Genomic DNA, 13,686 nt, shown 5'->3' with positions numbered 1-13,686 from the left:
TTGTTCGGAAATTGTTTGTGAATGAAAGTGAGAAATGTTTCATCCAATCGTACTCCAGAAGCAGAACTGTAAAACACTAACATCAAAAATGAATCTAAATAGCATATGATTCATAAATGTTGGGAAATCGGCTTTTAACAAATCGAGCGTTACTGGAGGACAACATAGGTTATCATTACAACGTTGGTGGCGCTGTTTACTGTGTTGGGTCATGCAGATGGTCATGCAAAGATACTGTAGTGAAGTGAGTTCAAGACAAATGGATGGGTGAATACTGTCAGGAATTGATATATCAAAACATTTAATAATGTTGATGTTTTGTCCGACCTGTGCCAACGTCTTAGTTGTTGAGGAAGGTCCGAAGTCGTATCGCTTTTCTTGCAATACATGTCCATTTATTCATAACGTTACCAGAAAGGTGAGCTATTTCGACATTTATATTTGATTGGTTACGGAGTCCCTATCTGAAAACTGGGACAGAACTGGAGGATTTTGGAAAATTGTATCTGGTGAATAGAAAACAAATATAAATTCCCACGACGACATACATTATGTAAAAGAAATGTCTCAAATAATAGACTCGAGATGTTTACAGCTTCCTAATATTTCGTGGGCCCTATGTAAATTTTACAAAGAATGGGGGAAAGAGTTTTTTTTTTTTTTTTTAAATATTTTTGTGCCAGGCGACAGTTCTGGACATTGAATGTCACTGTTGTCTCTCCTGACTTTTTTTTTTTGTATGTGCAAATTGCAAGTGCTAGTGCTGACACATAGTGCATTTGCCACAGAAGTCATATTCATGTTTGGGACTACATGACAGGGCTGTGTGGCCATCTCTCTGTCATGGGGGAAAGAGTTTATTAATGCCCCCTTACCCCTAACCTGTACCCTAACCCTAACCCTAACAATGTAATTCAATATGCCCCTCCAAATAACTAAATGGGACCTGAAGAGGGGTATATACAATTGAAATGGGAGAGAAGCACTAGAGGGGCATGGTTAGGATTAGAGTTACGAGTGAGGGGGCCCAAAGTAACTCCTACAAGAATGGGACGGTCGCACTCTTGTCTCTGTAGCAACTGTCATTTGATAAGGAGAAATCACAACTGTCACACATTGTTCAGAAAATTAGCATATTCGGATTAGTAGAATACTATGTTTATTTGCCAGTGAAAATCATTGTCATTCACTAACCGCAGAGTAGCCTGACAAGTTGGCGTAGGTGGCGCCCTGGACTGCTGCGAGGTGCAATCTTAGCAACATTTCCAGACTTAAAAAGGACCAACAAAACAATTTAAAGTGAAGGGATCATCATCTTCGCATGCACAAAAATTAAGTCCTAAGCGACAATAACAATACATGCTAGAAAGGCTCATGGGTAAACAACTACACGTTATGACCCAATTTCCCACGCAGAGTTCTTATTCTACGAATATATAGTTTAGATGTTCTAACTGCAAGGAACTCTGGAAGGAGAATGGCTATGGCTGTCATGCGCAGGTGACGACTCCCTCACTTCAATAGGAAGGTAACAATGTTATTTACATGTGCACTTATTATCGCTACTTCCGCCATCTTCATCACTTGGTATAGAATCAATGAAAATCAAGAGTCAAGTATCATAAAATGTAGTCTCATTTGTGATTTTAACAGGGGATTTGTATATTATTATGCAGATTATATTACTTGGGATGCAGGCATGTTTATTTATTTGGGTCATAATTACAATTTAACAAATCTGACAAACAGATTAGCCATAGAAATAATTGTGATGCTGAAGTCAAGCGTATGCTGGGAAAACAGCAAAAGTGTTTTGAAATATGGAATGAAGGTATGCATTAAGTCATGATCAAATCGATGACCCCCTCCCATTTATGGTGGTATTGCCCTGTATCAATTAATGACCGAAAACTCTCCCAACCTCGAGCATTGATTGGTTTGTGAGAAAATCATGACAGTATTATGGTGTATTCTTTTTTGTCAGATTTCTAGTAAAAAGTATCCAAAGTTGAAAGAATTGGATGATGTACTTGGAGGTGCAGCTGCATGGGAAAACGTTGACTCTACAGCAGGTGAGAGATGTTATTGCTTGAATGCTCTAATAGAAGCCGCATCCCCTCTGTTGCATTGTATCATTTCAATAGAAGTTGCAGCTTCTAATACTGATTTTACAGTAGTACTATTTAGAAATAGAAAAAGGTAGACAAACAATAGCAAAATCAACAGAATATGACAAAGATGTAATGTAAATTTAATTGCACTTTATATCATAATTGACCTGTCAGAAATATACCATAATACTAAAAGAAACAAGCAGCCTCTCGGCTGAGATAGCTCCGCTGTTAGCAATGCACATTTCGATTAAAGAACAGAAGATATCATTAGAAAATGAACAATATGCATAGTATCAATGCAATGGGACTTGCTGTTTTCAACAAGAATTCAAAAATATCATTTTTGACCATAAATGACAAAAATATTCACCAAAATTAGAGAATTGAAGATATCATCATGAAATGAACAAATTTGAGAGTGGTCCATATGTAGTATCTATATATGTAATATCAAAGCAATTGGACTTGCGATTTTTAACAAGAAGTTGAAAGTATCACTTTTTACCAAAAATGACAAAAATATTCACCAAATTTAGAGAATTAAAGATATCATCACGAAATGAACAAATCTGAGAGAGGTTCACATGTAGTACCTATATATGTAATATCAAAGCAATTGGACTTGTCGTTTTTAACAAGAAGTCGAAAATATCACTTTTTACCAAAAATGACAAAAATATTCACCAAAATTAGAAAATTAAAGATATAATTATGAAATGAACAAATTTGAGTGGTCCACATGTAGTACTTATATATGTAATATCAAAGCAATTGGACTTGTGGTTTTTAACAAGAAGTCGAAAGTATCACTTTTTACCAAAATGACAAAAATATTCACCAAAATTACAGAATTAAAGATATAATTATGAAATGAACAAATTTGAGTGGTCCACATGTAGTACCTATATATGTAATATCAAAGCAATTGGACTTACGGTTTCTAACAAGAAGTTGAAAATATCACTTTTTACCAAAAATGACAAAAATATTCACCAAAATTAGAAAATTAAAGATATCATTATGAAATGAACAAATTTGAGAGTGGTCCACATGTAGTACCTATATATGTAATATCAAAGCAATTGGACTTGTGGTTTTTAACAAGAAGTCGAAAGTATCACTTTTTACCAAAATGACAAAAATATTCACCAAAATTAGAGAATTGAAGATATCATTACAAAATGAACAAATCTGAGAGAGATCCACATGTAGTACCTATATATGTAATATCAAAGCAATTGGACTTGCAGTTTTTAACAAGAAGTCGAAAATATCACTTTTTACCAAAAATGACAAAAATATTCACCAAAATTAGAGAATTGAAGATATGATCATGAAATGAACAAATCTGAGAGAGGTCTACCCAAGGTACATATACACGAAGTATCAAAGCATTCAGACTTGTAGTTTTCAAGAAGAAGTCGAAAATGTAAAACATTGACACGGACGACGGACACCGGACGACGACGGACAATCACTCATATGATAAGCTCCGCTCGACAAAGTCGACAGCGGAGCTAAAAACTGAGATGAAAAAGAATGAAAATCCATTCACATATTATTAAGAGATACAGGCTTTATTATAAATTTATATATATATACCCGCGGTGTAAACATAATTATATTATACCAGTATATTGATGGTGTTAATCCATTGATTTGATTGGTCCAAACACAAAATTTGCATATGCAATCCATGGTATATTGGCTGATAATGCATGGCTAAACCAAGTGGCCCTGGAACATGAATTGACTACAGATTTAATACGGAAATACATAAAACTGGTATTATTTGATTTTTAGGGAAATATAGTGGTTGAATTTTGGAAGAATAATGAAAAAAATACTGAATTAAAAACATCTGAAAAGCTTTTTGTTAATGGTGGGATCCAAGTTGTGAGCGTCGGTCGTTGGGTGATTGTGGTTTGTCACACAAACCTAAACCACCTTCCTTCAACACCGTGAGGTGCCTAAACAAACGCCAGAACGCTGTGTTCTCCGTGTTGTGACTTTGAGATGGATTGCAAGCCTCCAACATAGAAAACATGATCCTTAAGTACTAGATAAGATTGAGGGATTGAAAGTCACAGGCAAAAATGTATGCCACCAATAACAACCAGTGTCCCGTAGCGGCGTTCGAATTCTAGCTGGTATTGTAATTCTCCACTATGGGTAAATAAATTACAGGAGATGATGAAGGTAATTTTGAAAGCTGCAGATTTGTGCCGAGTGTACACCAACCACTGCATTAGAGCGACGGCGTGCAAAGTCTTTCTTTCGGCCGGAGTTGTGACAAGGCATATCATGTACGTGTCACAAAAATGATGCGAGAATCCGATCTTACACCATCAAACCACTCAAAACAATGACAAGACTTGTCAGTCATACTGTCACAAAACTTTGGTTATACCAAAGGTATCCAGGTCAGATGTTGGAACTGAGGTCGCCGTGCCGGTCGCCGTACATGATACACCACGTCCCGACGCGTCTCAAATTTCGGTCGAACCAAGTACCGCTGAACGTCAAATATCCACAGTTACAAGTAGTATAAGAGTAACAAAACCGGTTTATTTCACAACAGTACTTTCAATGGGCAAATTACAATCCAAATTGTACAAAAAACGGAATGAAAACGTGGAAAATCCGCTGTTTTAATGATCCAAACTGTACACGACCCTGTATTTCAAATCGCGTTGACGCAGTCAGTAAAAGGTCAGAAAGGTCATCTTTTGTTATGTAAATTTGTGTGTTTACGCTGCTCTATTCACCGTGAATACGTTTCTTTTTCATGCGGAATAAAAATTAGTTTGTATTCAATTTGAACTGTGTTGCGCATGTAATTTTTGTATGCATTCAGTGTACAACTACATACTATTCTTATAAATATTCATGTTCAAGGGCCATAATCATGATCTTTTAGTAGATGAAAGTAAACTCTTTTTTTACTAGTTTTATCGAATTGTCAATATCCAGTATATATAATATAATAGCAATAACCCCCTGTCGCGAAGTTGGGTATACCACTTGATATTGCACAATTCACTCCATATATGCACTCGCCTGCGGCTCGTGCATACATGTCGCCTTCAGTGGGGGGTTATTGCTTAATTAAAACAGTGAAGGACACAAAGCTGGGTCCTATACACATCAGCTAAAATATTTTTTTTTTTAAATAAATTATCACTTTTTGCCAAGGCAGGAAGCAATAAAGTTATTATTATTGTAATATTATTATTGACTCAGGTTGTGTGGGAGATTGCACCCAGAAATTATAAATTATAATTATACTCTATTAGATCTTTATGTAATTATTACATGGCACTATACTCTTACTGTGGGAGATAAAAGAATGTTGCACTTGCTGTTCCTTTGTCTTTCTAAATAGGGTTCTTTGTCTTATCCCTCTATTGTTACTAAAGTGATTGCATCACGGGAGTGCCAGAAGATAGATCCACGTGAACTATTTCACGAGATTGATATGTCTGCGTGTCACATGCCCTGCTATTTGGTATGGTTATAAACTGTTGCCAACATTAAGCATGTCATAGTCGTTTAACTTCACTGAATAGTTACTATACCTGTATGTGCGTTTTCTTTATTTCAGAAACCTGTCCGAAATGTGGACACGACAGGGCCTATTTCATGCAGATTCAGACGAGGTCAGCTGATGAGCCTATGACCACCTTCTACAGGTGTTGTCATCCCCAATGTGGACATAGATGGAAGGATTAGGTTGTTATTGTCTATTATAGATCTGAAGGAAACAATCTATACAAACACACCTGTATAATGTTGAGCTGAAAAAACTGACTTTATGCACTTGAAAGTGCAACAAATGTAATTTGTGTTGTAAAAGTACTTTTCACTATGTATATTTAATATTGTGTTTTAAAAGAATAAAAATGTTTACAAAAATACATAGTTTAATTAAACAGCCATGTCACTTCAAAAATAGATTCACTGAAAAAGATGAATGCCAATTGAGCTATCAATGGGACAATATGTAACACTGATACTTATTACAGTTACTTATTACCGGGGCAACAAAATGAGTTTCTGCCAATCTTGTCACAAGCCACTTTTTTGTACTCAGTTATTTCAGTTTTGTAATAACTTAATACTGAACACAAGATTTATTATACAACTTGTGTTCAACAATGCCACGTGATGAATATTTCACATTCCAGGGAACTTGAAATGCAAGTTCATATACACGTACATTTTACATATTAATTACCAAGAGTAATCATTAATATCTATGTGGCAAATTAAAAGCTCTGGCAAATACTATCACATTTGTACAAACACCATCCATCAAAACCTGAAATGTAGTTTCACAAGGACATTCATTATCTTTGTGCATTTCTCTTACAACAGAGACAAGTCGGCCATTTTGAACCAAACTTGAAATAAATGCATGTCAGAAATCGTTGCCAGCCAAGGTTCATTTATTAAGCAGTCACTTAACGGTTAACCATTGTACCTTGGGAGAATTCCAATTATAAACCTGTACCGGTATTCATTGTTGAATCAAACAGTGGTGTGCACTTTGATGTGTTTTTATGGTAAATGAAACAAAAAGTCTCGTGTTTCTGTCAGTTTAGATATGACGTGATATAAGACGACAAAAATCTATTGGTTTGAGTTTTTACAGGAACGCTGATTGATGGATTCAGCTTCTTGGCACATCCAATCAATTAATTCAATTGAACTGAGGTCAAATATAGCTTTTCTCAACATGATCAACCATGGTTTCATAGAGATGGTGATGGAAGGTGCAAATCAGATGATGCACAACATGATTTTGATTGCAACCAATCAGGACATATCTTTGAGCCAACATTCTTTAAAATATGGTGGCTCAAAATCAGCAATTTTGAATCTGATGTGTAAAACAACATCAAGGTCACTTGATGTTCAATGACTGAGTTATTGCAGATTCTGATGGATGTTCATGTCAAATAGATGCATTAGAATAGTCATTCCAATGTCACATGGTATGCATTCAATTATTTATGCGCATAATTAATAGTGCCTGTGTAAAAAGAGTGTGTGTATGCATTAATCTTATTTACAAGACTGTGTGATCTAACTCTTGTTCTTGTGGGTCATTTTCTGAATGTCCAAGTGAAGGACATAATGTAGATATTGCTTGTTGAGTGGGTTATCTAGTTACAGAGTAAAGTCTTAAGTTTTGGAGACCTTGTGACGTTTATATTTATAAAAAAAAAAAGTACTAGTACTAGAGTATGTCCCTGCTTGGCTTTGTACTTGCAACTCTAAGCACAAAGGCCAAAACACATGTACACATTCATACTAACATAATGACGGTATTGGCCAGTACAAACTTCAGGTGCTATTTTACGTCAGATAATGTGTATAAATTTGTTCATATATTTGATGCAAACTAGGGCAGTGTCAATAAAATATGTGAACAAATACACTCCATATGTGCATTATCTTTTACATAAAGACATCAATGACAGCTCACTTCATGCTTGAGTTTGTTGTACTTTTTAAACTTGTCAAGAACATTAAAAAGAAAGAATGGCAATAATCCAGCTGTGGGGGCGGGGTGGCACAGCATTTCTTCCAAGAATTCATCATCTCACTGCAGATTTATCTTCATTTATTATCAAATGTTGGTGCAGTATTCAGCATGTTAAAAATATTGTGTTACTTCGAATCTAGCCTTTTCCAGGTTTTGTTCAAAGTAATAGCACCGATGAATAAGATGATTCTCGTATTGTAAACAATTTTATAATCCACAAATAAACCAGTTATATATTTTTTATAAAATAATAAAACATGGGTGTTGTTCATATTAGGGTAATTTCAATTAAAGCATGTGCGAGTAAAGGTTAAGAACATGTGAAAATAAAACCAACATACCCTCCAATTTACCAGTTTGAATCAAATCACAAAACAAACTTGCGTGCATCAGTAATCCATCATGTTACGTTTATACTAAGTTTGGATGAAATTTGCCAGGAGATGCCCGAGGAACAGTTTATACAATGAAATTTCTGAACCTGTATCTCGAAACAATCATGTTCTAACTACATACATACACATTTGGATACATGATCCAATCGAAATGGTTAAATGGTGGCCATTTTAATGCTAACAATTCAGGAATAACAAGTATTTGTCATTCCAGAACCAGTTCTCAGTCATGTGAAAATGGATTTCGCTTAAAATTTGTACAGTTTGCATCCAACATTATGGGGACCTTGAATCACATAATTTTTTGACCAATTGTTTTAAAACATGCAGTTTCATGCCATAAATGTCATGGTTTTTAGAAAGTGGATCATGAATTGCATGACAATGTTTCTTGGTTTGTGTACAATCATGGAGCTTTAGCAAAAGAAACCAATTCAAAAAGAACTTTCTTACGACGTCCAGATCATGGTCACTCTCGATACTACGTTACTATGACAGGGAGGGGTAGTAAAAACCAGAGTGTATGCATGACCAAGTTAAGGTACATGTGTAAACCAATTTTTTTTTTCTAAACCAACACTAACTTTACACCAAAACTCAGAATAGACATGCCAGCCCCACGCCTAGTAGACGTATCAGGGTCGGTTTTCAAAATAAAAATGCAAACATTGTTGCATTATTGTAAACAACACACTGTCAGGAAACTTAATACTTTAGACTCGCTGTAACAGTACACTGTGGTTTCACTCCACTTTGGTGTTACCAGTAGTAAATGGGTCTAGAAATTCTATCGTGGCATAGTCTATTTCAAATAAAAAAGTCAGAATCTTAAATACATTAAACCCTGTAGCCCAAAATGTATTACAATATTATTGCATTACATTACATCAGTTATTCATTGAAAACTGGGAATATTTCAAGTTGTTTAAAATTGAGTTTTTGCTCCTCACGTCAGCATTTCTCCATTATTTCTCCAAATTCTAGGTATTTTCATTTACAAGTAGGCTTCTAACCTTGTGTAACAGTTTTTTTTTAGTTTTAAAATGTTCATTTACAATACAGACGGGACGTGAAAAATGAAATTTTTCACCACGCTAAAAATACATAACTAGGGTTTGAGCTATCTGGAACAGTCTTCAGCTTGTGGGATACACGATTTTTAGTGTTGCATCATTAATTGATCATTATGCACATGTGTGAACACAATACATGTGATTTTTATAAGTAACAAATTTCCACAAAATGCACATCTATAGCTGGATTAGGACAGTTTTTATAATCAGATAAATCCCTCACACTTGGATTGCAGTTGATACCGGAACATATAGTCCTATCCAGAAGAGCCTTTTCACTTGGCATTTCTGATTTTGAGTAACATTGTCAGGCATTGTACTAATTTGAATACACAAAAGAACTTCTAACAAAGATAGTACCCCCCCCCCCCTAAAATCATGAACAAATAACAGACTACATAATAATTCAAGAAAGCTTTATCTTTACTTTCTCTTTATATGAACACAATACACAGAAATTACGTCACTTCATAGACTGCAAATCATCACTCATGATTGGCATGACATTTTCGCATCAGATACTGTAGGGCTTTCATCAGAGAGGGAAGTGGTTCCAGTGCATGTAGAGCTTTCATCAGAAAGATTAGTGGAGTTCCAGTGTATTTTATCCATATCAAAAAGACTGCTTACAACTTAAGTTTTGTTCTTCTCCAGTGACGCCTTTTAGCATTATATCTATGAAACAAGAACAATGATCATCATATAATTACTGTTGAGAATTCCATCATCATATATATGGTATCCTCGGGGCGGACATCCGGGCACTTTCTCACTGCCTGGCAACCATTGCGGTGAAAACAATTGTCAAAAACTCGCAGAAAACAGTACTTTGGGATGGTTGTTGAGATTCCCATGAACAGTGTAACAAGATTAGCCCTACGTGTGTAACATATATAGATTTGGTTGTTCAGGATTACTTCAAAGTTGAGTTGGTGTTGTTTTCTCAAATTTTCATCAGCTCGATCGGCGTTCCACAGCAGTGCGCATAGAGCCCATAGAAATGCATGGCACAGTGGTACGCGTCTTTGCAACGTGGAATTGTCTGTGACGTAGCTCTGTCCCCGAAGATAATACAAGGTTATTACAAGGATACCTCAAAGTATGCATGGAGGCAGTACAGCAGAAGTATCGCAGTGGAGGTCAAAGTCTAAAAACTGACACTATTAATTAAGGGCTTCATGCGTCTTGGAAAAGTTTTGGCAGATCATTTTAAAAATTTTACACCTAGACAGTACATAGTATGAGGTTAATATGAGAATACCTCAAAGTATGCACGAAGACAGTACAGCAGAAGTATCAACCGATGTGCAGCAGAGGTCAATGCGATGGTGTACTATCCGAGTACATACTATTCGGTATCCATATTATTATACATCTTTTCCTCCCATGGATACATCATGGGAATGCCGAAATCCAAAATGTTTTGAACAGAATCAGTAAACTTCATTCCATATTTGGAATTCGCGTTTCCTACTATAGTAGGATAAAAATGCCCTGTAAAACACTGCAAAATTATGGCACACTGTAACTTATGGCGTTACGGTGACAGATGTATTATAATATGCTATATGTCACATCACATCCTGCAAGATGTATCTAAATTTGCTTAAAATTGACTGACAAACGCAGAAGACAGGGGCAACACAAATTCTCTCAGTCTGAGAGTATAGATGCAAGTTATTGCTTAAGCCAACTTTTCAGTCCCTGAATGAATCTTTTATTTATCATAGTCCAAATTCCTATGTATGTATGTCTTTGATGTACAACTCATAACACTAGTGAAGGATGTCTTGACAAATGAAGTGTACACACATACTTACCTAATGGTATTACCCGTCCTCATTCTCACCCACTGAGGGATTGGTCTGTTTTGTTTTAGCTTCTTGGCAAGCTTCTTTTTCACACGGAATGTCTTGTGAGCAGCCTGGAATCAAAAGTAATGTGTAGAAATGTCTTGAATTATGTGATTCATAAAATACTCTCACCCAATTTTAAGTAATGTCGTATTCCAAATGGCAGCATATACAAAACTCGGACGCACCCTTAAAATACATCAATGCCAGATATTTCTTGCGAATTTCATTGACTAGGTCTAGTTGAAGAAATGAGCGTGAACATAAAATAACAAAATCTCCAGTCCAGCCCGTAGGTCCGAAAATGCAAGACCCCGGAATCAACAAAGATTTGTCGAAATTGGTAGCACAGAAAATTCGCAAAAAACGATCGGACTTCTAATGAAAAAAATTACGAGAGTACGGTGGTAGGTATCATTCGGAAATGTACTAATGTGTCTGAAAACACAGCAAAATCGGAAATATTATCAAGAATTGACCATGTTACTACACAGTGTACATGCATTACCTGACAAACCAACATTATTTAAACGTTCAAAATTTCGTAAAATTAGACCATCCACTCAAATTGTACATTCAATCTAACACACAAAGGTTTAATCTTCAGAAATTATAGAATGATATCCAAAAATTCGTAGAAATAAGCTGAATAAACATCAATTTATCTTACCATGTTTACTCCACTCTCGTCGATGGCCGATCAAAACAGTAAGAGAACGATATTAGTGAACCACAGAAGCACGGCACTGATTGGATAATTGCTCCAGGTCACGTAAAACCTTAGCCAATCAAGCGTACAGTTACATGAGTACTTCGTCGGAAAATCCGATAGTTCAAATATCCGCATGAGGGCGCTCATTTGAAAATGAGAGACTGTTACTTGGGCCTTCATGGTGTCATGGCAGTAATTAGATTCCCATATACAACAGTGACGGCAGCACGGGGGTGGGGTGGGGTGGGGTGGGGTGTTGTGTTTGGGGTGGGGGTGGGGTTGTGTGGTTCAGGAGGAACGGTCGTCCCCTCGAAAAAATGTTGGAGGGGCATCGCCCCCAAATAAAGCTGAAACCTTTGTATGTCAGCAACAATTTCTTACACTAGATACCAGCCGATACATCCCCCCCCCGCTCATAGAGACTGCGGCGTACTACAGTTGATTATAGTTCCTGGGCTCCCTGTGGTTTATAGAATGTAACATAATAAATAAACAGGATAGAATAAAAATTTTATAAACATATGCATCAACAGTTTTCCACTAGTTTAAATACCTAAAACAAACAATATACAACAAATAACGTTTTTGTTTTTTTGTATTTTTTTCTATATAGTATTGTTATTGTAATTTTCTCTTTATTGTTGTATTTTTCTTACCATACATCACCCACAGATGGTAATTGTTGAGTAATAAAGTTATTATTATTATTATTATTATTGTCTAGATTTGAACATTGAGCAGATCTTACCCCCATCATGCACAATTTCGTGCCGCCGCCTGTGTAACAACCATGTTGACGTTGGGTGGGCCATACAAACAATCTGTATAATAATTAACCTATGAATATTCATTATTCAACACAAAAATCATAGAATGAAACAACAAATGACTGACTTCCTGATAGCCCAATGAGCATGTTTTTTGTCAGATCAATCATTACGTAAACTCTGAGTTTGAACCCAAACTTTGTGGTCTCTCCTTAGCACAGTAAAATATTGTCAGTGTTAAATCTTACATGTCACATGATCTGTATAAAAGTCCTGGACAATTTACGAGAATAAAGATTTGACTTGAGAAAATAAGTCAGACTCAAAAACGTGACATTTAGTCCTGCAACAGAGCATTCTTATTGGCTGAGAAACATTAGGTATGTTTTTAACATAGGTTGTTCATACATTATGCATTGAGTGTCTAAAAGTGGTCACTATAGGCAGGTGGTCTTTATATAGATGTTGCTCATACATTATGCATTGGGAGTGTCTAAAAGTGGTCACTATAGGCAGGTGGTCTTTATATAGAGGTTGCTCATACATTATGCATTAGGACTGTCTAAAAGTTGTCACTATAGGCAGGTGGTCTTTATATAGAGGTTGCTCATACATTATGCATTTGGACAGTCTAAAAGTGGTCACTATAGACAGGTGGTCTTTATATAGAGGTTACTCATACATTATGCATTGGAAGTGTCTAAAAGTGGTCACTATAGGCAGGTGGTCTTTATATAGAGGTTACTCATACATTATGCATTAGGACTGTCTAAAAGTGATCACTATAGGCAGGTGGTCTTTATATAGAGGTTGCTCATACATCATACATTAGGACTGTCTAAAAGTGGTCACTATAGGCAGGTGGTCTTTATATAGAGGTTGCTCATACATTATGCATTGGGAGTGTCTAAAAGTTGTCACTATAGGCATGTGGTCTTTATATAGAGGTTGCTCATACATTATGCATTGGGACTGTCTAAAAGTGGTCACTATATACAGGTGGTCTATATATAGAGGTTGCTCATACATTATGCATTGGGACTGTCTAAAAGTGGTCACTATATACAGGTGGTCTATATATAGAGGTTGCTCATACATTATGCATTGGGACTGTCTAAAAGTGGTCACTATAGGCAGGTGGTCTTTATATAGAGGTTGCTCATACATTATGCATTGGGAGTGTCTAAAAGTGGACACTATAGACAGGTGGTCTTTATATAG

At 36.0% G+C, this 13,686-nt stretch overlaps 2 protein-coding genes across 2 annotated transcripts; one reads left to right on the top strand and one right to left on the bottom strand.

Moving 5' to 3' along the window:
* The first annotated feature begins 187 nt into the window (after positions 1 to 187).
* LOC100376099 (DNA-directed RNA polymerase III subunit RPC10-like) lies at positions 188 to 6,031 on the top strand. The gene is made up of 3 exons (XM_002731903.3): positions 188 to 418; positions 1,985 to 2,072; positions 5,719 to 6,031. The coding sequence occupies exons 1-3, from the start codon at positions 308 to 310 to the stop codon at positions 5,844 to 5,846; spliced, it is 327 nt and encodes a 108-aa protein (XP_002731949.1). The 5' UTR covers positions 188 to 307; the 3' UTR covers positions 5,847 to 6,031.
* A 3,507-nt stretch (positions 6,032 to 9,538) lies between these two features.
* LOC146734463 (large ribosomal subunit protein eL39) lies at positions 9,539 to 11,765 on the bottom strand. The gene is made up of 3 exons (XM_085507918.1): positions 11,657 to 11,765; positions 10,954 to 11,057; positions 9,539 to 9,808 (listed from the first exon to the last, which is right to left on the bottom strand). The coding sequence occupies exons 1-3, from the start codon at positions 11,657 to 11,659 to the stop codon at positions 9,760 to 9,762; spliced, it is 156 nt and encodes a 51-aa protein (XP_085364044.1). The 5' UTR covers positions 11,660 to 11,765; the 3' UTR covers positions 9,539 to 9,759.
* Positions 11,766 to 13,686: the final 1,921 nt, after the last annotated feature.

Source organism: Saccoglossus kowalevskii, chromosome 14 (assembly GCF_978046115.1).
Source record: "Saccoglossus kowalevskii chromosome 14, keSacKowa6.1, whole genome shotgun sequence".
NCBI lineage: Eukaryota > Metazoa > Hemichordata > Enteropneusta > Harrimaniidae > Saccoglossus > Saccoglossus kowalevskii.
Note: the sequence above shows the minus strand (reverse complement) of the source record. Positions and strands in the feature narration are given on the sequence as shown.